This window comes from Vespula vulgaris, chromosome 11 (assembly GCF_905475345.1).
Source record: "Vespula vulgaris chromosome 11, iyVesVulg1.1, whole genome shotgun sequence".
NCBI classification, from domain to species: domain Eukaryota; kingdom Metazoa; phylum Arthropoda; class Insecta; order Hymenoptera; family Vespidae; genus Vespula; species Vespula vulgaris.
Window position 1 is genome coordinate 3,549,056 of NC_066596.1, and position 25,275 is coordinate 3,574,330.

At 42.1% G+C, this 25,275-nt stretch overlaps 1 protein-coding gene across 4 annotated transcripts in view; it reads left to right on the forward strand.

The window, feature by feature from the left end:
* LOC127067747 (protein dachsous) overlaps positions 1-25,275 on the forward strand; it is a 277,837-nt gene that overhangs the window by 219,119 nt on the left and 33,443 nt on the right. For 3 of the 4 annotated variants that reach the window (XM_051003050.1, XM_051003052.1, XM_051003053.1), the window contains 2 exons: positions 11,165-11,345; positions 16,171-16,650. In XM_051003050.1, coding sequence (XP_050859007.1) covers positions 11,165-11,345; positions 16,171-16,650 — 661 coding nt within the window. Of the gene's footprint in view, positions 1-9,682; positions 11,054-11,164; positions 11,346-16,170; positions 16,651-25,275 lie in introns of those variants that run through there. The other variant, XM_051003051.1, reaches the window with a different exon arrangement.

A 25,275-nucleotide genomic window follows, 5' to 3' on the forward strand; every position in this document is an offset into this window, starting at 1 on the left:
CGAAGAGAATCTTCCTCTCTCACCTTTCCCACCTTTTACCATCCGCGTTCCTTACCTCGACGTTCTTCGGTAACGTTAAAATATTGATTACAAATGCGTCCTTATTATACGACAAGCCGTTACACGATAGCCTCACGCACACCGTCACATACGTTTGTGTTCACGATCGGAAATACGGTGTGCTCGATCGACCAGAAGGTATAACCGACGCCTCGTCGGCCATAATAAATTCGTCTCGCTATATTAGGTGCCAGGTCGTCGTTGGAGACGTCCCAGGAGAGGTAAGGAGGGAACGCCGAGATCGTACGAAGGGAAGGGAAAGGACGCGTTATTCGGAGACGCGATTATTAATCGGTACGATCAATTAAATCGCAATGGGATACGGAGGCTTGCGTGCGCAGGATCAATAACGTCCTCGACGGATGTACAAGGCGCAGAGGAATCCTTTAACGCGAGGATAGGTGTATCGATTATTGCGATCTTTCCCTTTCGTTCTTTTGTCGGCAACGGACAGTACCTTGCAAAGATCCTTCTGAATTTATACGATATTTTTCCTTTTCCTTTTTTTTTTTAATTTTTTTAATAAGCGTTCTTCATTATGCCTAGCTTTTAAATATCGTCGATCTCTTTATATTCCCTTCCCAAACATTCTCTTTGTACATTTCATGGATTTTCACGTTTAAGCATTGTCTTGAGGAATTTCAAAATTGATACATTTTCAAATGCAGCGCGAGATTTTCAGTAGCTTGTGATTTACGATCGAAATCGTTTCTTTGTCCTCGACTATCGAAGCTCGAGCGATGTCTCGAGGAAGCGCACGCGAATCTCCAACACGGGAAAAGAAGAAGGACAAGTATGTAAGAAAGAGAAAGAGATAGTAGTGGAAGAAGAGACTATAGGATGCACGCCAGAGAGCAGACAGCTATCTTAATCGACGACCTTTCTCTTAACCCGACGAAGGGAGACCCTCTGGTGGCGCTGCGCGTTCCCTCTGTCGCGACTCGCTTTCAGCGAGGGGTCTCGCTGTGAAAGAGGAAAAGAAAGAAATAAAGAAAGAAAGAGAAAGAGAAAGAGAAAGAGAGAGAGAGAGAGAGAAAGAGAGAAAGAGAAAGAGAGAGTCGCGGAACGCGGAATCTACCGACGAGAGAAGAGAACGAGTCGAGCCAACCAGTTGGGACACGGAGAGATCGATCTGCGCGTGGGCGGTTGCCGAATAATAATAAACTGGCCTCTCCAAAGTCCAGACCCTCCGGGACCCTCTCACCCTTCTGCTCTTTTCTTTCTTCTTTGTATTGTTCCCGAACATTGCTTTTATCTCGATACGAACTTCGCCGTGAAGTATTAATGTACCAACTTCCTTTCGTACAGCTTCTCAAAATCAATGTTTTATAATCGATTCCGAGATAAAACTCAGGAGGACTCGAATGTTCGTTTTTGGGTCACACTGTGTATGAACATACGATTGTATTATCGATACCCTAGCTATATGATAAAAGCTAAAAGACTACGTTTCTCGATTCAACAATCCACTTACCTACGCTTCTGATTATTCTTTATCGAATACGATTCGGCCAAAGCAATTTCGCTCGCATACTTTATAGCATCATCCACTCTCGCTCTTTTTTTAAAAAGAGGAGACTCGAGCATGTTCCAAGGGAGCACTTAATAAAGCTCATTTACTTTTTAAGCGTTCCACTGCTATTAAACCTCGAAGAAAAGGAATTATTGTATCTCCTCTACGTTTCTTTCTCTTATTTCAGTAGCAGACTTTATACTTTCGTATTTAACTTCTCTCTCTCTCTCTCTCTCTCTCTCTTTCTCTTTCTCTCTTTTTCTCTTTCTTTAGCAACGAGACGGAATCGTCGCATTCCAATTAGGTACCACTTGGAATCGCGCGAGTTTTGACTCGTGGTTAATATGCGTAAGAAAAAGGATGAAAAAATAAGAAGAAGAGAAAAAAGGAATGAAAGATTCTCGCGAATACGCGGTACAGTGTACAACCGAGGTCCGCGCGTTTAAACTGCGGATTTAACTGTCGACATCCGCCCACGGTTTTGCGGAGCATACGTTGCCTCGATTGTAAAGGCAGATTACTAACGAGCCCTTCTGCGCACTGGTACCACCTCCTCGCTCTGCTTTTCCTCCCGTGGATGTATATACGAGAGCAAGTATGAGATAGAGAAAAGAGGGAAAGAATGAGAAAGAAGGAGAAAAGAGTTAATATATGTTGTAAAGTCTGTTGCGGAAAACAAAATCCGGACAGGGAATGAATGAGAGAGTCTAAAGGAAACTCGAAGGATGGTGTTATTCTGTTAATTATGCCGAATACGATCAGAATATTTTTCTATGATCAAAGTTGTAACAGATTTTTTGTCTTATCTTTAAACGAGAAACGAATTAAAACATTTGATCAATGAATGTGTAAGACGTAGGTAAAGAAGATCCGATTTCTCATAACACCAACCTTTCGAGACCCTTTCCCAAGGATTCACCAGGTGCGACATGAGAAGGCAAACGTGTGAGAGTCGCTGCGAGCCGATCCGATCGGTGACAACGAGACAAACCAGCGCCATTAAGCGAATGCCGAATTTGTGAAAAATAAAGCTACGTTCTCTCGATGCTTGGGTTCTTGTTCTTTCGAGAGAGAGAGAGAGAGAGAGAGAGAGAGAAGGAGAGAGTGAAAGAGGAAGAGAGAGAGAGGAAGAAAAGGAACTGAAAGGGTGATAACGAATGGTGGAACATACGTCGCCGGGATAGCTTGACAAATATATATTAAACTATTTTAATGAGAAGTGGCCGCCATATCTCATCGCAATTACCGGCCACCGACCCGACAAGGGCCTCTCCCTTTCGACTTGGTGCTTCCCCAAAGGCTCGCCGGTATCCTGCGAAAGCACACACCACTGGTAGAGCAAAGGTTAAAAGACAAAGTTGATTCTACGCGTTCCTTTTTCATCCTTCAAAAATTATATACTTCTTTCATTTTATAAAAAGTCTATTCTGTTAATGCACCATTTGGAATGTGAATGAATTTTATAATCCGATCTGATAAGATAATTTAGTTGCTGATTCTATTAAATATTCGTAACAACATTAATCCACTACAATAAAGTGATAAAATGAAAATGTAAGAGACGATCGAATCGAACAGCAATCGACTCACCTTTACTTGAAACTCTTACAAGGAGAGAAGAAGAAACGCAATGAAGGATAATAGTCGCGGAAGGGATCGATCTTCGACTGGCGATGGTCCAGACGCGAGGTGCGGAAGAGACGTGGGTGCGATCGTGCCAGGAACACGATCCTTTCCACATTTAACCGATATTTCTCTCTTTCTCTCTCTTCAAGTCAGTACCTACATAACACGTACACGAACGTCGATACTTTCCATTGAAAATCAACGTCGATGAACCCGTTGTGGAAGGCTGGCAGGACGCGAGAAGCGGAAAGTGCTGGAAGAAGAGAAAGGTGAGGACTGAGGAAGGAAGAAAGATGAAAAAGAAACTGAGAGAGAGAGAGAGAGAGAGAGAGAGAGAGAGACGAAAAGAGTGCCTCTCACGGCCGATTCTCTGAGCACAACAGTGAGTGACAGCTCTATAGAGTTCGTCGGGTTGGTAGCATTGTGCGGATTTCCTCCTCCTCCTCCTCCTCTTTCTTCTATCTCTCTCTTTCTCTAACTCTCTCCCTCTCTCTAACTCTCTCTCTCTCTCTCTCTCTCTCTCTCTCTCGTTCACCCTGATCACTTTTGCCGTCTCGCGAGCTCGTATGTAAAGCATCGCACGGGTCTCGGTACCGGTTACGACGTTTAGTACCGTACGTCGTGTATACCGGCTGTATAAACGAGTCGAGGCCAGGAGACGACGAGACACCGAGCCGCAGACACACCGAAGCTTCTTCTACCCGTCGACGTCTCCTGCCTCGCAGACTTCGAATCGACTTCTTCTTCTTCTTCTACTTCTCCTCCTCCTTCTTCTCCTCCTCCTCTACATCCTAATCGAGCGTTACCTTCGCGTTCACCTTTTCCCTTTACACGATCACTGTCCTTCGAATAACTTCTTCATTTCTTCTGCAGTGGCACGCGTTGACGCGTTAAATATTTGAGAATTCTCAAAGGTATAGGTGTTTGGATAAATTAGACGATGTTTGCTGTTAATTGGAATTCACAGTTGTATAAACCATATGTGATTAGTATAAGCGCAAAGGATCTATAGAGTTTACTTTTCCATCTTGCGATTTTTCTTGAAGCTGAGCAACCTACGTAAGATCGTACGATTGCGAACGTATACACGTACGGATAAGAATACTCGGGACACGGATGAGAAAGAAGAAGGAGAGCGAGAGAAGAAGGACCGGTGGAAGGGAGCAAACACGCGCATATTTATTTATGCAAACGGAATACGCATGCAGCTAATTGTGGGGCCGCACACCCGCGGTGACTCACGTGACGGGCTACCCGGGCATCGTTCCTCCATGTCAATTCGCGTGACAAAGGGTCGTGGTACTTTTGCTCGTCCACCCACGATACTTCCGGCTCGTCTTCCTTCTCTTTCCCTTTCTTTCTTTCTCTCTCAAGGTTGAGAAGAAAGTATGCGCATGTCCATTCGCAAGAGGTTTGTGCTAGCGCGTGGTTACGCTATTAGCCGGTCTTATGTGCAAATGAATGGAATTTTAAGTGCCACTTTTTACTTGCTTTTAATTATCATTTTACAAAAAGGAATAAACGGATAGAAAATTCATAAAACGGATATATTACATCCTGTAATAGAGTGTAATAGAATCGGAAAGATGATAAAAGTATCGTCGATCGGTCGTAAATAAGGAAAGCAAAAGAAATAGAAGGAGTTTAAACGAAGATGGAGGGTAGAATCGAAGTGGTTGCGAAGCTTGGCGGGTAAGTGTCAGTCAGTCAGAGAGAAGGAGAGAAGGGGGCTTTGGCGAGCCGGGAATACCGAGGATAGCTTGCCGGCTTAGTCCGAGCGAACAGCTCTATCTGTCGAGGAGTTCGACTCGAACAAAAAGCTGCGGCCCGCGTGGTCGCACGCACAACGAGAGACGAACGGAAAGTCGCCGACGACAACGACGACGGGGGGTTGGGTCCTACTCCTTCTCCAAAGAAGAGAAAAACCCCTGGATACTTCGAGTTGCAGGGTGCATTGCGAGCGTGCAATAATCGGAAGATTGATATACGTAGAAATGCTTTATGTTCTTTCCTTCATAGCTTAAGTCCAATCAGAAAAAGAAAAAACTAATAAGAAATGCATGAAGTTACAAGAAATGGAGAAGTATATAAAACTATTGATAATATTGTAACGTTAAACAGGAGAAATGAGTTTTGATAAAAGTTGAAAAATGATCAGGAATATTAAACGTTTATCAGAAAAGCTGTCTTACTTGGAGGAAAAATGGCAAGTGATGAACTTTATGAAATATCGGTATATTCAAGCATTCTCGTACGAGTATAGATAGCGGCGTAGCAGATACGATAAAATGGCGGCTCTCTCGGCATGGTTGACCTTAGGGAATGTAAGGTCCTTCGATAGGTTCTCGTGCTTTCAAGAATTTCATACAATATTGAGAAATATTTCTTTTTCGCTGCAAGATAGAAATACTGAAAGGCGGTGGCCATTAACTCGTTGAATCGCTCGCATTAATATAAAGTCAACGAGAAGTATAAACGGCAACCACTTAGACTTCGTCTTCTGGAAAGAGAGAGAAGGAAGAAAGATGTTAAACTTATTGTTAATTCCTTGCGAAGACGATAGAAAATAATGACTTTGATGCTCGTGAAGACTTTAGGAATAATGTCTTCTGAAAATACGCGGAAGCGTTTCGATAGACTTCCTATTTCGGATAAGATAATTTCATCTTCTTATAACCGTACGATTCGATTCGAGATGAAATTGGTGGAGAGATGGAAACAAACTTTTTCTTGGATAGAGATACAGAACGAGTTACATTTTAATTCTTTACGAGGGTTACCGTATAGACGATCGATGAAAACCGGTTAAGCAATTACATCGAATGACCGATTATAGTTTCTTAATAGAACCTTCTTAACGTTTTCGAAGCCCGTTCTAGCGTATCGTAGTTCGCCAGTAATTGCTTCATACACGCGAGCCTTATATGCTTTTCCAAAAATAATACGCAATCCAGTTTCATCCGAGGCACTTAAAAGAGATTTAAGGATTCTCCTTACTGTTGCTTGGCAAAGGGTACCTTTGCTTTTGATAAGATCGCTACGAATGTTAAGATAAGGTGAAATGTTCATTAAAGAGACCATAAAAATTGTTGAGGAGATCTTTTTTATTTTACTTATTAAATGATATAAAATGATAAGGTTTTAAGTTAATTATAATTGTGATATCATAGCGAGAATGGTACTTAGTTAGTACGAGGTTAATCGTTTCTAAAGTGTGAGAAAAGTAAAGAAATAAGAGTAACTAAAATTGGCGAGGTATTCGAGATCGATTAGGGTGGTCGAGGATCGTTCTCTTGTCGAAGAGAGTGTAGCGTTTGGTCAGGACCACGAAGAAGGGTCCTCGTGTTGTAGCGCAGAGGCAGAACCAAGGAGAGAATCGGCCGTACGTGCGGTGGCTGTCTACACCGGTTATAAAATACGATGCCTTGGAAGGTTCTCAGCATGCTCGCGCCTCTCTGGCTTAAAGGACGACGCGCGAGACTCCCCTTCTTGTGTCCTCCCTTTCTACCAAGATATCGTCCTCGCCACCTTCCTCTTTTCTTCCTTTTTTCAATGATCTTCTTATTTTCGATAATGAAAAATCCGATAGTTGTACGAATTAAGACAGGGCCAAGATAAAATTTCTTCTAAAATACTTTTCAATTTTTTCTACTATAATTGATAAAGATAATCAAAGAAACATCATCGGTAATTGTTTGCTTTTTGATTGTAATGTAACTCGCTGTGTAATAGCGCATAGCGAGTTAACTCAGGTCGCTTTCCAACACTTACAAATTGTCGTACGATAAAAGTAATCGTCGTGCCTTGCGAGTATGTTGATTTTTAAGCAGAAGAAATATTCCTCGAAGTATATCTCGTAAGAATGCCAAGGGTTTAACCAAAAAGAAGAAAAAGAAGAAGAAGAAGAAGAAGAAGAAAACGAAAAAGAAGAAGAAGAAGAAGAAGAAGAAGTAGTAGTAGAAGAAGAAGAAAAGGAAGGGAAAGAAAGAGAGAATAAAAAAACAAAATGTCTTCTCACAGATCCCGAATTCAAGTCGAATGAAATCGTTGTGAGTTGGCCTTTAAGAGAAAAGGAGAAAGGGAAAAAGGGAGAAGTAGAAGGAGAGAGATCCACGCCGCGGATTGTATTCCGCGTACACGCCGATTGAAATCGATATTCCTCGCAAGGTCGGCCGAAAACAAAACCATTGGAACAATGCGTCACGTGGTCCATGTTCACCGGGATATAGCAGGTAAGATTGCTCGCGATTTAATATACCCCTTGTGATCATGCGTAAAGGTATGCGATATACGTACGTACATTCAGAATCGAACTTGCACGTATGTGTGTGCATCTCGCAGATCCGGTGATGAAAAAATGAGGCAAACTGCTAAAGGAAAGACAAGAATCGAGAGATCCCTAAGTTCAGCGATCGAGAAGGATAAAATGATTTGAAATTAAATGAAATTAAGAGAATTATAAATGAAGTCTTTTATTAATGATTATTACAATTTATAAGAATCAATTTATAATACAATCAACAAACGTACATTTTTCTTCTTACCCTCGAGCCTTCGGAGTAACGAATGGTATTAGAAGAAAATAGACAAAGACATAAATGGACCATCCGAATAGAAAGATAAAACTAACGAGCAGAGAAAGAAAGAAAGAGAGAGAGAGAGAGAGAGAGAGAGAGAGAGAGAAAAGATTTTCAAGAGGAAAGAACGCAGCGTGGTCTCGTGTGGTGGAGCCCCTGGAAGCGGCTTCGAATTAGCTGGCCAGATCAGCACCGATACTGCTCGGCAGTAATTCATTAGCATGATTGTTTGGGTGGAGAGAGGAGACCGAAATCTCTTTCTTTTTCTCTTCCTCTTCCTTCTTCTTCTTCTTCGCCACTACGGTCCTTACTCTTCGTCTAAGATCTTCTTTTTCTCTTTTTCTTCGGCCGAGAAAGAGAAAAAGAGAGAGACTCTCCTTCTCCTTTGGGAGGAGGTCTCGTGCACGAACCAACAAATTTCTCTTCTTCTGGCACCGCCTTTCCTCCTCTACCTTCTCCCCGGAGCTTCCTTTCTCGAGCACCGGCGTGTATCGGAGGCTGGGACCGAAGCAACGAAGAAGAAGAAGTAGAAGAAGAAGAAGAAGAAGAAGGCAGTGCCTTCTTCAAGGTGGCAACAGTGTTGGCGGGAAAGTTATTCGAGCGGCTACCACTAAATCATTCCTCGCGGACTCCTGCTTTATTATCTTCCGTCTCTCTTCCTCTCGCCTTCTCTTTGCCTTCTCTTTTTCGTTCCTTCGTACCTTTTGCCTCCGACTAGCGCCTACCGACCGCCTCCCGCGATATTCGCTCGATTCTTTCCTTTCAGTACCTTACTCCTTGCCGTACACGATACTCCCGTGTATACGCGTCTGTATGCGCAGGGTCTGGGACTTATGCATATTTATGAAAAGGAAAGGGGTCTTTAATTTTATTATGTGTAAGCTGGAACTTTGGATCGAATCGAGAAATGTGTTGTCTGTCCAAGAAGATCGATCGATCTGTCTAATAGTCGGAAATTAGTACTTTTATCACAATTGTACGTTATAATTACCTTTCCTCGTTATTATAATATCCCCGATTTAGTACACATATATATTGTATGTACTATATTTGGCAAACGTTATTCTTTAATCGGGAGCTTCTTTTTACGATTTTATTTGATACGAGATATAACTTTCGATCAAGGGAATATCTGTCGGGTACGACCGATCTACTTCAAATACAGAGGAAAATAAAGGATTTCAGCCAATTAAGAACCCTCAGCGATCGTTATACGTATTCGGAAGAAACTCTCTTCGACTCCGGCCGTCTTTGCTCTCTAAACATTTTGTCCTCGACCCACTCTTCGACGAGCCTCTTCAGACTTTCGTATCTCGTTAGAATCCCAATCGTTTCTCGAAGAGAAGAATCAATAATTTCCCATGGTAAGACAGAAGAGAATCTCGGCCAGCAATCGTTCCTTTTTCACAAAGTAATCGTTGGATTTATATACTTTTGTCTTCGTCTATCCAAAGGGTTACCATTAGATCGCCCCACCCACAAGACAGAAGAGACGCGAGAATTTTCTCGACGACGAACGGTCTCCTTAATTACGTCTCGAGATCGCAATCGCATTCTTTCCGCGCGCACCCTCTCGACGATTCTCACGCACCTATGTTCCCTTAGCCGGAAAGTTCTTTAGTGCCATGTGCAAGCCTTATTTCCCAAGTGTTCGTTTCGAAACCTATGCGACTCATTACGCTCCTCAAGATATAATGTTATATCCATCGTTGATAATAACGCTTAAATCATTTTATATCGTATCTTTCTCTTTTTTCCATCTAATCAATTTCATACTAACATAGTATAATCGAATCGAACAATTCAATGTTCATTATATCGACGATTGCATCGCTTAGTTTTCACTGGAAATAGATTGCCTTACGATAACTTACGCCTTGAGTTGTTTTAATAAACACAATACTAACGTGTTGTCATTCCACAAGGAGTAGCACAACACAAAGATCAGTAAGAGTGGCGTCAGTCGAGGCGTAGACGCCGAAGGAGTAGGACGTCCTTCGCGAAACAGGTTATCCTCACAATCGCATTCATTAGTAACTACCCCTCTTCCCCGGTAAATAACATTCTTCGATCCTCTGCAACATTTTATCGTATCTCGTATCTACGTTCTCTAAACGTACCAAGAATATTTCTTTAAAAAGGAAAGTTCATCGGTCGAGATGTTTACTCGTTTGATTTCCTTCGAACGTTTACATATTTTTTTTTGCTTGCCTTCTTACCGATAGAAGGAAATATCTATCCAGGTATCGTAGGAGAAGGAGACCTCACGTCGCGAAACTCGTATCTTCTCTTTGGATAGCTCGTAACGAAGTAATCGATCATCGACGCGCGATCCCCATCAGATCGAAAGAAAGCAATTCGATGCTCTCGTATCAACTCAGGGCGTATCCCGAGTACTCAAGAATATCGCAGTAAGATCGTACTCGCGATATCTCGAACGCGAGAAGAAACTTTAAACTGTCATTAAGGCGACTCGCTCGGGTTAAGGGGTTCATTACCGTTCAGCAACTTGTTTCTCTCTTCTATCTTTTATGCTACCTCTCCCTCCCTTTTTCTCTGGGAGGCTCGATTTCTTCTACGTCGGCACACGAGAGGACTACCACCGTCGTACAAATTACGTCTCGGGTGGATAAATTTACGGGCTCGTACATCGTCCTTTTTCCTTTTAATCACACTTCGGATCGATTCTAATCTCTCGGCTAGTGGATAATTCACCTTTCATATTTTTAGATCGCATCTTTATGCTTTTTTAAAACGTACGATCGATATGGATAATCGAATAAAGCTAGGAATAATTGTGTACAAGGGAACGATATTTAAATCGTATAATTGGGAAAGAAAGAAGCATGGATTTTCGTGAAATCGGAGGGATCTCTTCCATCGGATTTCTTCGAGTCGGCGACGCATCCTCGCATAAATAAACGAGCAGTGGTAAATGCAACGGAGGCGTCCATCACCGCCTCCACGTCCGTCCAGTAACGTCTCGCGGTAGATACTTTTTTTTGGGATAGGAAGGCCGAAAGGAGCCACTCGCAAATTAGTCACCGGGTCCAGATTACGAATGGACCACCTCTCTGCAAGGGCCCCGTAGGTATCCCGTTTCAGGAACGTTAAGAGAAATTAAACGAAGTACTTCGACTCGAACGACTCCACCTTCGAAAGGTGGTTCCCGATGACACGGCTCTCTTCGTCATCTCTCATACTACTTTCTTTTGTCTCATCCCCTTCCGTTGTTGTACGACGTATACCAAGGAAAAGAAAAATCAGAGGAAGATTGGTAACATTTACAACGCTATTAATTTACATTTATTTTAAATGATAGACTTCAATCGCGAATACTTTGATATTTATTACACCAGCTAATTCAATTTATTTTCTTTGATTTCAGGTACAAGCTACCGACCCGGATTGCGGAGTAAACGCGATGGTGAATTATACTCTGGCAGCCGGAAGATTGGAAAGCGAGTTGCTTCAAGCACGTAGCGATACCGGAGACATTTGCGTGAGAGCACCGCTCGACAGAGAAACTGCTCCCTACCTCGAGATTCCTGTCATCGCCACCGATAGAGGTAAGTTTCCCAAGCAGAAGAAATTTCATACTTACTATTACATTACGATATTAAAAATTTCAAGAACGTCACATAAATGAGTATCGACGTATCTCTATATCCGAGAAAGTTTAAATCCGATCATGATAATTTACGAGCGACATACCCCAGTTAAGCCTTGTCAATTTGTTAAGCGATTTATCGAGCGCTTTTAACGCTCCAAAGCGAGCAAGTTTGCCGAGTGTCTAACCAAAATAGGCGAACGCGACCTGGCCGTTGAACGCTGCGGGCGAACAATGCTTTCTTCCTGATGCTCGTATGTAGCTTTTATTCCTCCGCGTGCTCTCACACGGAGAACACGCGATCGGGCAGGTGAGCCGCACCGATACCAAAGAGAAAGAGAGGGAGAGAGACAGAGAAAAAGGATATTGAGAATACACGCAACGAAGAAGAAGGAGAAGAAGGAGAAGAAGAAGAAGAGAAAGAGGAGGAGGTGGAGGAGAATACGCAAGAGCAAAAGGAGCGAGGCGTGAGAGGTGGCTATCGCCGCGCCAACATCTAGTAGCCCTGTAATAGGCTTTATGATTTATGTCGTCGCTGAATTCTGTACACATTTTCAATGGAATACGACTACCTTCTTCTTCTTCTTATGGGGAAACGTACGGCTTAGCTTGCCGTCGATCCATTGATCGCAAGATGTCCTGGCGCTACGAACCACGAACGACAAACTTTACTTTTAGTCTTCCAAGTTTTAGAACGCAAGTGTTTCTCGTTTTACAAAATTCCAAATATTGGTACAATACTTTTTAATGATACAATGTTTCAATAAGAAAAAATATTAACGTCGGGAAAAATTTTAATAGAATATTTTGAATCGAATCATTTACGAATTTTTATATGACTATAGATTTATTATTTATTATCAATTCATAGTAGTAGCTTTTATTTTACGTAACTATTCGTAACGATCAACGTTATACGTATCGTTGTGTACGCGTGAATGTATGCGTTTAGTTCTAAGAAGAAGAAAGGATAGAAAGAAAGAGGAGGATACGAACAAACGGAGAATCGGAAAGAAGCTGCACGTATCCCATTGTCGCAACTTCGCGCCGTTTTGCAAATAGGCACGTATGTATGTACTCGTAGCTCGTACCGTAATTGTCGCTCGTTATCGATACGATTGTCCGACGTGTGCACGCGCGCGAGCACTAGTAGTGTCACACACAGAGATCGAAGGCTGTGGCGGTGAACACGAGATACACAATAGAAAAGAGCCCGGATATGACGGCGTTCTTCGTCGCGCGTAGGAACGTTCTTCGCGAGAAGGAGAAAGAAGGAGAGAGAGAGAAAGAAGGAGAGAGAGGGAGAAAGAGAGAGAGAGAGAGAGAGAGGAATGGACCGGTGCGGAGGCTGTGCTTCTTCTCGCGTGATTTATATCACCCACTGACGAAGCAACGTATATTTACCAGCACTACTACTACTACTCACTACTACACTATTACTACTACTACACTACTACTACTCCTTACTTACTACTTACTACTACTATTACCATCACCACCACCACCATTACTACTACTACTACTACTACTACTACTACTACTACTACTACTACTACTACTACTACTACTATTCTATCACCACACCACTACTCGTTTCCGTCGCATGTTGTTTCTTACTTGCCCTTCTCGCTCTTCGATCGCTCATGCTCCTGTTTGCTCTTAGCTGCATACAGGAAGGTGTAAGACACTGATGCACATCAATTCCTCTCCGCCAATGGAATTTTCATTGATAGTAGAATTATCTATAATAGTATATATGTGGCTTTTGCGAAAAGATTAAAGAAATTTTCCATCTTAGAAATATGAAAGCATAACGATTCTAATGTTTTATCGAGTAATTTTCTAAATTGTTTATTTCTTTTTTTTTTATATACAGATATTTAAAAGACATTATTCATCTCTAAAAAATTTTTTAAACAGTTATGAAACATTCCATCTCTATCGAAAGTTCTATGAGAAAACATTTTTTGCGGTTATGATCGTATAATTTCCGAGTTTTTCAGAACAACACTTGATTCATTTGAATGTAAATTTCAGAATTTCATATATATTACTATCAATGAATATCCAATGAAATTATATAGGTCAGGATATTATTGCACCTGTCTTTATCTTACATTAATTTGCATAGGAATATCTTCGGAATTAAAGACTGTATAAACTTCGAACATAGACTACTTTAATAATATGTCGTAAATAATTTTTTAAAGCTTCCTTTCGAACTAATACGAATGTGTAAAACATACACTTTATTTATTAAGGTAACAGATAGTACAATAAGGAGAAATCGAAAGTGCGTATATCTAAACGAGATGTAAGGCTGGTAATTAATGTTACTGATATAAAGATTCTAAACAAAGGAGGTATAGTATATATTTCGAAGTTACACAAAGGATACGATACGAACAGTCGAAAAAAGTTTCGTAGATCGTTGGTCTCGAGATTACGAGAACTAGGAAAGTTAACCTATTGCTTCTTCGACGATCATCGAACGGAAAGGCCCACGATAAGTCGAAGTCGAGTCTCGTCTTGTATCTCGCGTTAATGGCGAAGGATAACGGTTGGATACGCGGTGGTGATCGATAATTATTACCTACGAGCGAGCTCGCTTTGAATCACGCGCTGAGATCCGCACCATCGGAGTATCGTACACGCGCTTATAAGATCACCTCGAGGAGTATGTTACTTTGTTTGGAGTTAGAAAATAGAAAAGAAAGGATAACAGAATAAAAAAATGAACTTATATCAGAATTATAAGTTATACGAATTAAACACTAATTCATTAATAATAATTTCATTAATAATATATTTTTCAAACGTTTATCCTATATTTTCGATAAAAAAGCTACGCGAATACATTCTCGATGGAATTTCATGCGGATCACTGATTTTTTTTATTTGAAAACGTTTTGTTTCTTTTTCTTTTTATTTAATCATATATTCGTCCGTTGCGATTACTGTTTATTTCACTTCACATCGAAATCCTCTTATCGAGCCAAATAATGTCGGCGTAGAGAACGAAACTACGAGATTTACTTCGAGCAAAGTCGTCATAAATCACTAGAATCCTGCCTACCGTCGTCCTTTTTTCGAGTCCAATCAGCCGGCCACTTTTTTCCTTCTCTTACTTTCTCTATCACATTTGCATATAAGTAGTACCTCTTCTTCGACAGTTGGAAAAAATCCATTGAAGAGAGACTTAAAAAAGAATATCTTATCTTAATGAAAGACACCCAATGATAATGAAAATCATGTTTCCAATTGTACAACATAAGATGATAATGATCCACCAGTTTTGATTAATCGAAAACGATAACTTAAGAATGTCTCCTTAATCCAATTAAGAGGATTACCTCAGTCGCATAAAATATAAAGTGATAAATAATCCTTATCACGAGCGTATAATCATAGGTCGATTGCTTTGACCGTAATGTGGAATCTCTCGATTATAGAAGAAGAGTGTTGCATGTGTGTGTGTATATGTGAAAAAGAGAGAGAGAGAGAGAGAGAGAGAATCAGAGTGAGAAGGAGAAATAGAGAGAGGGGTAAGTGTTAATATCAAAAGACAGTATGTAAATCGGGTAATCCGATGTTTAAACGGTTTACACCCGTAACTCATAGTAATGTATGGACTCGAGAGCTCGAAGGAGCTCCGAGCTGCGAGAAGATTTATAGGTACTAGTGTCATTGGAGTCATGCGTCAACGGGCAAGTCTTCCCCCTTCCGCCCCTCGTACCTTCGACCACCACAGTGTCTTCACCAGGGTGGGGGACCCTTTACTGTCAAAAAAAAAAAAAAAAAAAACGAGCTGGCTTTTGCTCGGAAGAAGACCAACGTCGTTGCATTCTCTCGAATAACGAAGTGAGAGACCCTCTCATCGAATTCTTAGAATAAAAAGTATAAGTTCGAACGAACAACATGAATTGACGTTTAGTGCGATTTAACGTAGAATATGAAACTTCGAGGTTCGATTGGAATTTTGTAATAGTACGTTCATGCAATTAATTGAAAAGATCGAGAGATCTTTTTACAAATCCCAACGAACGTAGGATCAAAGGGCGGCAAAAGGGAATGGTTAGGTGTTTTCGAAGGACTCAGGGGTGTATCAAGTTCCAAGGCGAGTACATCGAGCACGGACACAACGACATTGGAGGTGACTTTATTGACACCGGCATCATAAATCTTCGGGACTTAACTCCCACCGCCGCTATTCTCGACATTGTCGTACTCGTATTTCTTCCCTCTCCTCTTCTTAACTTTGTGCGTGCACAATTCGGCGCATTCGTACCGAGCATGAAATTTTCTTACCTTGTAAAACGTTCGAACGAATGCGGGCGTACAACAAGCTCAGAGGTTGCTAAGAACTCTAACATGAAACCATTTTATCCTTTATAAAATTTCTTCATTCTGTAGTTTGAGTTAAGTTACATTTGCTATTGACATCGTTTGTATATGCGATTATGTATTACGTATACGATCACGAAGGTTTACAATTTTTGAGCGTTTTAAAACATTGAATGATTCAGAGTTTTTAAATATTCCCGAGTTGAGCACCCCGTTTGACCATCGGCGGCATAAATCAACCGTCGATGTCTTCGTATTCTTCTTTGTACAAACCGACGAAAATGGACTCATCTCGGCGTTTGGCTGCGTGAAATTAAAAGGCCCAGTTTCGCGAGTATCAAAGTACATCGAACCATCCCAACTATTTCCAAGTCCTTCTAAATGAAACATGGATATATTAATTTTATCCATTAACAAAGTACTTTTCTCTTGGGTTTCAGGTGGTCTTAGTACAATAGCTATCGTCCGCGTACAAATAACCGATGTGAACGACAACAGTCCGATATTTGAACCTCAGAAATACAACGTGACTTTGAGAAGCGATGCTCCGTTTCAAGGGCCGATTTTAAGGGTAGTAGCCAGCGATCTCGATGCAGGTTTATTCGGACAAGTTGCTTATAGAATAACCAGCGGCAACGAAGCTGGAATATTTCGGATAGATCGAAACACAGGTGAACTTCACGTTTCAAGGCCAAGCCTTCTGTCGAGATCGGCTTTGCACCAACTCAATATCACAGCAACCGATGCAGCTGGCTTGAAAAGTACCGTCGATGCGGAAGTTAGGATAACGATGTCCCTGCCAGGACACAGGATAGCGACTTGCGAGAGACCACGTTACGTTCTCTCGGTTAAAGAGAACCAACCGCAAAGTACTGTCGTTGGAGGAATCAAGGACACCGTATCTACGTCATCTCTATCAGGTACGTTGTATGCTATACCCTTTAACCTCCTATAAACTTTTCTTAGTTTCTAACAAATCTGAAATTTATAATGTAATTAGAATATTTCTCTAAGTTTTTATCAGCGATTAATTGTCTGTCGAAAAAATGACATCATACTTAACAAATACCTCTTTAAAATTATGTGATATTATAGAAGATTAAACTTGTTCTTTTCTCTTTTGATTACGTTTTCAAAGAAATCACGTGAACGTTCAAGATTAAGACTCCGTTATTTAAGATAAAATCTGAAGAGTAAAAGAAAGAGGAGAAAAAAGAATATGCAGCGCTGTGCACGTAACTCGAGCGATCATCGTCTCAAGTAGTTTCCTCGTAATCGCCATAGCTCGGAGGGTCATCGGAAAGATCCAAGAGTACTTTCCGTTCATAAAAGAAATAATCTAAAAAGTTTTAGAAGCGCGTTAGTATCTTCTCCTCGAGCTAGGTCTCGCAAATATCACGAAAACGTATTCCACGCGCGGCGCTACCGCGTTAGCATAGTCGCGTCACGAGAGTGGATACGAAGAGGACTGCGACGAGGACGATGAAGAGGAAGAGGAGGAGGAGGAGAAGGAAAAGGAGGAGGAGGATGCGAGAACGCCTACGTGGCGATTCGGTATACCTACAAGCACGTGCAAAGCACGATACACTATCGTAGGAAAACGAGCTTGTGCTCGAGAATATTCTCCTCTTCTTCCTCTGCTTCGTTCCCTCACTGTAGAACGAGGAAACGAGGGGAAAGGAAAGAGGTTGGTATGAGCAAACGGCATGTAAATCATACGAGAATATCTATTCAACGTGATAGCAACGTGGAACGCGTCGTAAGGATAACGCGCCGTGCTCGTCACGGGTCTTCGTATTTGCTTCGTGCCCACAGGATTCGCAGTTTTCCTTATTGGTAACGACCCCATTTTGACTTCCATTCGAGTAATTTAAGCTTGCATTGTCGTCCTACCTACGTCGGTCTGCATCTCTTTCTTTCTTTCTTTTTTTTTTCTTTTTTCTTTTTTTCTCTTTACTCCGACCAACTAACTTCGAGAACCTGATGGATTGCCTGACTCGAACGATCTTTTTACTTGATTTTCAAACTCGAACAGGTTGATTTCAGTTCATACTTGACTTTTACCGAACAAACAGCCTTGACCCGAGCTTTGGATCGATAGGAATACTTTAGGCCCGAGAAAAGATAAAAATTAACTTTTCCTAGAAAATCATTTCATAAGCAAGGAGAAAGATATGAGATAACAAAAGAGATAAGGAATAAGTAGAGTGGATGAGTTGGTCCGTGCTGATACATCACATAGGATTCGTAAAGCGGGTGGAGTGGGAGGTGGTGGGAAGGAGAGGAAAGGGAAAGGGGGTAGAGGGAGTGAGGTACGTAAAGGAAAAGGTAAAAGGTAAAAGGAGGGAGGATGAGAGGTACGTATCCGTGTTTCCACACTGGTGGTACATCCGATGCAAGATACGGCGCGTCACGACCTGCGCTCACCGCGCCATATACCCGGTGCACCGTGTAAAGTGTCTCGGCGTGCATCGAGCACGGCTCCACGGTACATTATAGTCCCGACAATGGTGGATAGTTTACACGGTGGTGCCTTACCGGTGGTGGTCGTATTGTTCGACCGCCATGGCCCGCATATGCAGACCTCTTGCATATCAATGCGGATACTTTTGCGAGAGAGGAGAGAAAGAAAGAAAGACCTTCCTTTCTCTCTCTCTCTCTCTCTCTCTCTCTGTCTCTCTTCATCTCTTTATTTCTCTTCTTCGTTACATATTTCGTTATATTTTTTTATCGCAAATAAAACAATTTGAAAACGAAACGTGTTTTTCAAAACGAGTTTTATGGTAATGTGCTCTCTTTTAATTGCTTTTATTTAAGAATTTTACGCAAACGTTACGATCATTACTATCGTTAATGACGAAATTTTTGCACGTTTATTCGAAAAATGCGATTCATGCATATTGAAACGAACTCGTCTACCTAAAGTAAGTTACATTTACATTTCCTTTACCGAAACGCTTCAACTCTTGCCATTTAAGTAAGATCGTTCCATTTATCCAGTGTTGCTGATATCTTCTGGATCGAATCGTCGATTTTAGTCGATGATGAGACACACAGAGAGAAAAAGAGGGAGAGAAAGAGAGAGAGAGAGAGAGAGAGAGAGAAGGAGAAGAGGGCCACGCGTCCGTACAAGAACCTGTTCGCGCGAGAAGATGCGGCCCGGCGTGCGAGTTCGCAATATTTGACACACAGCAGCCAATCAGATTATCAGATTAAAGTTGAAGGGAGCCGGCGAACGTTTGTGCGCTCGCGCACAAGGCACTATACCCAGACGTACCGCTTCGCATCGATGCTCACCAATCTTTTCCCCACCCATTTTACGACACCTGTTCCGATGAACACGAACTCGTTCTCCAAATGAAAGGAAAGAGAAAGAGCAGGATGGAAAAGTCTACATGATAGAGACAAAGGAATATTGTTCGGCGATCGTCCTTAAAGTTAAAGTTTTGAAGCTTCGTATCGAATAATTTAAATCATCTTTTAATTATCGGGAACAACTCGATTTCTCGACTACCAACTTACGAAGCAAATAAAATAAAGGGTATTCTAGAAATGGAGAAAAACCGATGGCGGTATTTGTCCCCTCGAGGTCGATACTTAAAAACACTTGGAAGTAGACGAAGTCCTTATTGGGTGCGTTGTTCGAACGGTGGACATGCCGGATACTGTATCCTTCCATAAAACCTCGCGACAAAATGAGGAACGGCTTTCATTTTACGGCCGAGTTTATAGCACCTCGAAAGAAGAGGGAAAATGATCGGTCCGCGATCGGTTGCAGATGAGAGACCAGTCTTATCTTATCCTCGAAACGAGCGGCCGCTCCTAAACTCCTCAGAAATTCTAAGCGGGCACGAAAAGATATTCGCACAAAAATCGCGAGAAGATACGAAGTTTTTTTACCGATTATTTTCTGGGAGAAAATATACCTGCATTTATTCGAAAAATATCACAGAAAAATCTGCGTCATTCTGGAGAGGATTTACACGATAAAGAAATTCTGACGTTCTCGAGTATAAGGAAGCATGATCGAATGCCGTGACACCAGTGACACGAAACAAGATCGATATGGACGTACACGACGATAGTTTGTCTCTTCTCTCGGATGTGCGAATCGAAGCAGCGAGAGGCTCCTTTCTTCGAATCGTTTCGGAATACATCGGAAGGAACGATAACGACGGTAACAAGCGTCTTCGTTAAGGGTATAGCGTAATCGCATAACGATCGCTCCACTCGTATTCTCGCTTCGACGAACTTTCCCGTAACGACTGTAAGTCTCGTAAGAGAGTCGGTCTCGAATCCATTCCATTTTCATCGTATTTTAAACTTCGCACATTTTTTCGAAATAAGAGGAAACAAAAAAAAAGAAGTATATAAAAGTAGTCCTCGCAGAATATTCTCTCTTACGTTCGTCTTAGCCGCTCGTGTTCAAAGTTCCCCGAGCTAATCGAAAATACTGGTTAAAATGGTGGCAAGCGTCGAGGGCAAGAGATTCCATCCGAACTGGCAGTATTTCGTACTTTTCGGAGGCTGAGATTCTTCGTCCCGAGAGAATGCGCCTCGTGTGCCGTTGAGAAGGGTAGACGGAGAAGAGGAATAAGATGAGAAGGAGGTGCAGGACCGTCGTCTTCCTCGTCGTCGTCGTCGTCGTCGTCGTCGTCGTCGTTGTCGAGGTCGCATAAATCGTCGCGAGTCGGATTCCGGGCAGCCGAACGCAAGCCGCCATTGTCCAAGACTTTTTGCCCCTCTCTTTCCACCATGAGAGAGCTGCTAGCTGCTATGGAGCTGCACTCTTTGCATACGCTTTAAATATCGCCGCTCCGTTCGCCTTTGAGGTCCCTCAGCCTCACCGGATCCCTCTTCTCCTCCTCTTACTCTTTCTCGACGTGGAATGAGATACGAGGGATTGCCGATGTGAAACTTGACGATTCCTTTCGTGAGAGAAATTTCGACTTTAATCTCGTTTATTTTTGTAAACAATGTGAAAGTGAGAACATTTCACATCGATCGTCGTAAAAAAAAACCGGTTCGTTTCAAGTTAAAGAAACATTCTTACGATTCGCAATATCCATCGGTACTATTATAAAAAATCAAATACGAGCAAGTCTCTCTCTCTTTTTTTTCACGATCATACGCGCGATATCGAAATTTCTCGACTCGAATACTGGTTCCTATAACGTCGGTCGCGGTTATTATCTTTTTCTCTCGTGTCTTCGTAAATTCCACGATAGCGAAAACGTCGTAATATAATCGAAATCTCGTAGGGCGAGCCCATCGCATATCGATCGCGATCGCTAACAATAACGTTAACGACAAATACGCCTACCAGAAAGCGATTCCGCTCCTCTAATTGGTTGACCATGCCGACACGAGAAAGAGGAAAAAGGGTTGCGGAGAATGCTAGGCGGAGATAATTATTTCGACACGATCAGGACCCAGCATCCTTCCCCTGGACCAATGCTGATTGTATTAGCACCGTTTTATATTCCGAGATAATTTTAATTCCAATGACAAGAGGCATTTAATTTATTTATCACATCTCGTAAAAGCTCGATCCCCTTTCCTCGTCTAACCTGACGTACTTAAATTTCATCATCGTACTATCTTCCACGAGAAAGAGCAAGATGGAACGAGATCCTTTTTATCGAATTTCTTTTGTACTGATAAAAAAAGACGGACGATCGAGTCCTCTCTCGAAATTATTTATACGCGACAGATCCTTTCGTTCGTTTAACGATCACTATAAAGATCAAACTACGTTTTTCATTACCGATTAAAATCCATTCTCAAATTTCTTTTACGTGAAGTGCTCCTTTAGATGAGGTGAATTATACATATGGAAGTTTGACAGATGCCGATAAGTAGGATTGTTCTCTTTGCTAAAATTGCTATGAGCAAAACATTCTTATCGTAAGAGATCGTATTATATGAATGCAATTTTCTTTCAAAGTTCTCGTCCATCGCAATCCTCCTGTCCACCTTACATTAGCGTCGTGCTTTCACCGGACTTGCAAATTTCGTGCGACCGTCGTCTTTCTGTTGAGTCCACGAAACTCCTCGCTGAATATCCTCGACTCTCTGCATCTCGAGCGAGGGACCTCTCGAAGAGTTCCGTGCTGAAAGATCCGCGCTTCGAGATAGCGACGAGTCTCTTCTTTTTTTCTTTCTCTCCTTCTCTCTCTCTCTCTCTCTCTCTCTCTCTTTCTCTTTCTCTTTCTCTTTTCGCCGTGCAACAACGAATGCTCGCGGTCTGATTTGCGTAACTTCGTTCTCGGAATTTTGTCCACCCCTTCCTTCTTCCTCTCTTTCGCGTGTATATGTCTATCCTTTTTCGGTACATAAAATTTGAAGTGGAAAGAATTTAAATAGAATCAAACCGATTCAATTACCATCACGTTCGAAAAGTAAATTGGACCGTTTCGATATAGAAAGGTTACAAATCGAGCGAGATTCGATCAGTAATAACGATCTTTCTTTTCGATTGTTAACCATGCGTATTTCGACTACTTTCTGGAATTTCTATATATAATGTATAGGTAAATGTACTCTATTAATTAGAGAGAAATTGCATAATCGAGGATATCAGTAACGATCGGCACGTCTCGTAATTCTTTCGAACTCATGTCTATTAAGTTTCCTAGTACACTAAAAAGGATAGTATACTTTACGTTGAAAAAATTTTTCTATATGCGCATACTTAGATATCTTAAGTTTTTACTTACTTTTTTACGTATTTTATGGATCGATACAAGTTCAATTAGGATCAAGAAACTATCTTTCGTTGTTCCTTTTCCTCGCGTATTAGCATCGCCAAGAGAAAAGGGTAGATGTGGACGAGAGGGGAGAGGACGAAGGGAGAGTAAAAGAAGCTCGGAGCACGTATGATAATCTCAGTTGGTTTCGCTCGGCGGGCCTCAGCACCCGTTTATATCATTTTCGACAGCGGCTGTTTATTGCCCGATGCAAATCGTTCTCTCTCCGCTCGGAGAGGGACGACCTCGTGGCATCTCGGCAAAGTACCGCGACGCTGGACCTTGCGGTTGGTCTTTTTGCTTCGAAAACTCATCTCAAATCTTTCCCCGTATACTTTATCACATCATTATCAGATTTTATAGCACATTGAATTCGTTCCCGGTGCAATACTTACGTATAGGAAATGTTTGCTTTTAAAAAATTTTGGAAATAGATCAAACGAGATAGTTCGAAAGACTTCTAAAAAAGATAAAAAAAAAAGGGGGAAAAGTTAAAGAGGAAGCGCCGATCGATTTGGAAAAGGAAACAACGTGCGATCGGGCTCTCGGGGAAGGAAAAATCACAAACCTACAGTACATCGGTGAATCGGTGGAATCCTTAGATGCTCGTAAGATATACCGGAGCGCGCGCACCTCGGTACGCCTCGGTATCTCGTCTGAACCGTATACGAAGCGTTTCTCTCCCTCGCACATATACACTTACGTGTACACCTATAGCACGATCGCTGGTTATTGGAAGACTCGCCTTGTACTACTACAGTGGCTACGACGAAAAAAGTACGCTCGGGCGTGCAGAAATCACGGCTACTTTTACGACGTGAATCCCCGTGCATGTGAGAGCGTATAATAGTATGTGTTTGTATATGTGTATAGATACGCCGAAGATACGGTGCATATGCCGCGATCCTAGATGTTGTAAAAGGCCAACGATAGACCGGCTCTCTCTCTCTCTCTCTCTCTCTTTCTCTCCCTTCCTCCCTTCCTCGTTCGTATATGATGCACCTCTTCGACCCTTATCTCGCGCCTCGTTATCGCCGTTTACCATCGCCGCTAGCACAGACGTTCTCCGTCCCTCTTACTCTCTATTTCTTTCTCTTTCTCTCTCTTTCTCTCTATCTTACTAACGGTGCGCATATATAGGTATACGTACGTCTTTCTTGTAGCACACACTGATGCATTTCTCTCTCCCCTTCTCTTTCTATCTTCCTATCGGATATCTTACACCGCTTCGATCCCAACTCTCTCTACGCTCGTGCCTCACTTTGGAATTTCGACGAGGGAGAATTACCACAGGGTAATACTAGATGAGATTGTTTCCTTGCGGGGGAAAAAGGAAGGTAACTCGTCGAGACCGTTGAACGTTTTCACGCGCTTTGCTTTTTCTTGTAATTGAGGTGAACCGTTCAAGAAACTTCGATGAGTCTTCGAATTGAACGAATTTAATTTCAGTCGATAAGTTTTAAAGATATGTCTGCAATTTTTATAAATTAGTAACAATGCTAGGGGATATGAGTATTATTCATCCCGTTGTTACGAACATACATCGAATAGGCTTGTGAATCTAGGAGACCCCAAGTTGGTAAGACAACGTCGCCGAGCCATGTACGCGGAGTTTTGAGCGTGTAGCAAAGAAGTCCTTCCCGCGAAGGGATAGTAGTAGGTCGTCGGTGGTAGGCTCGCGCTAGCTAATGTCGAGCATCATTTTAATTTATTTTCGCGTCGCTGGATGCCCGGCAGCCTTATTGTCGCCGTCCATTGTCTTGTCTTTCTTGCGGTGCAGCGTCTTGCTAGAGACTCTCTTCCGTTCTCTCTCTCTCTCTCTCTCTCTCTCTCTCTTTCTTCTTCTTCTTCTTCCTTCTTCTTCTACTCCTTCTTCTCCTTTTTCTCGAGCGAACACAGCCGACCATTTAGCCGCGTCCTACTCCAGGACGTCTTACGCATGTACGAAGCCCTATTCGTTTGTTTACCGATCTCCAATGCGAGCGTACGTTTCTTGCACTATTGTGCACTCCGATGCACGCTTGCACCGATCCTACATCGTTTTAAGACGATTTCGTTCGTGTTTGTGATCGCGTTATATGGAACGCTTTTGACCGTGGTTACAACTGGATTCCCCCGTACTTTCTTACCCCACCTTTTCATTTCTCTTTTTATTTCTGAAAAGAGAGTTAAATACATTCCTACACGTGTATGTACGTAAGTACATATATACGTTTAAATATATATGTACGAGACACGAAGCAATTTTTCAAATTTACTCGAATACAGAAAACACGGGTGGGTTTTTCAAAGCACGTTCCCTTCGAATGACGACGCGACACTCTTCGTCACGTAGGGAAAAACAATCTCGTAATTAAATAATGATGATTAGCCCGCGATCGCGGTTGAGTCGAGCGACGCGATGAATGCGATGAAGAAGCGATATCGCGGGTAAAGGAACGTTGTCGTTGACGGGGGTCTCGTTCCTCTTCTATCTCTCTTTCTTTCCCCTTCTCTCTGGAGTCTTCTTCTCCTTCTCGAGCCTATCCGGCTTTCTCCGAGTCGACTCGCGACCCTCTCCTCACATTTCAATCCTACGTCGATTCGTTTAAGGAATATATATTGACGTGTCGTGGCACATAGACGCTAGGAGGCTTTACGAGACAAGATCAGGCTAACTCCCTCCCATATAAAACGATTTCCCCAGCTATCGGCCGGTTTAATAACTACATTGATTTTAGTTGCTAACTACGAATTACTATCATTCGTTTCTACGAGATCAATAGGCGCACACCAATTTTATTGGCGAGAATAATC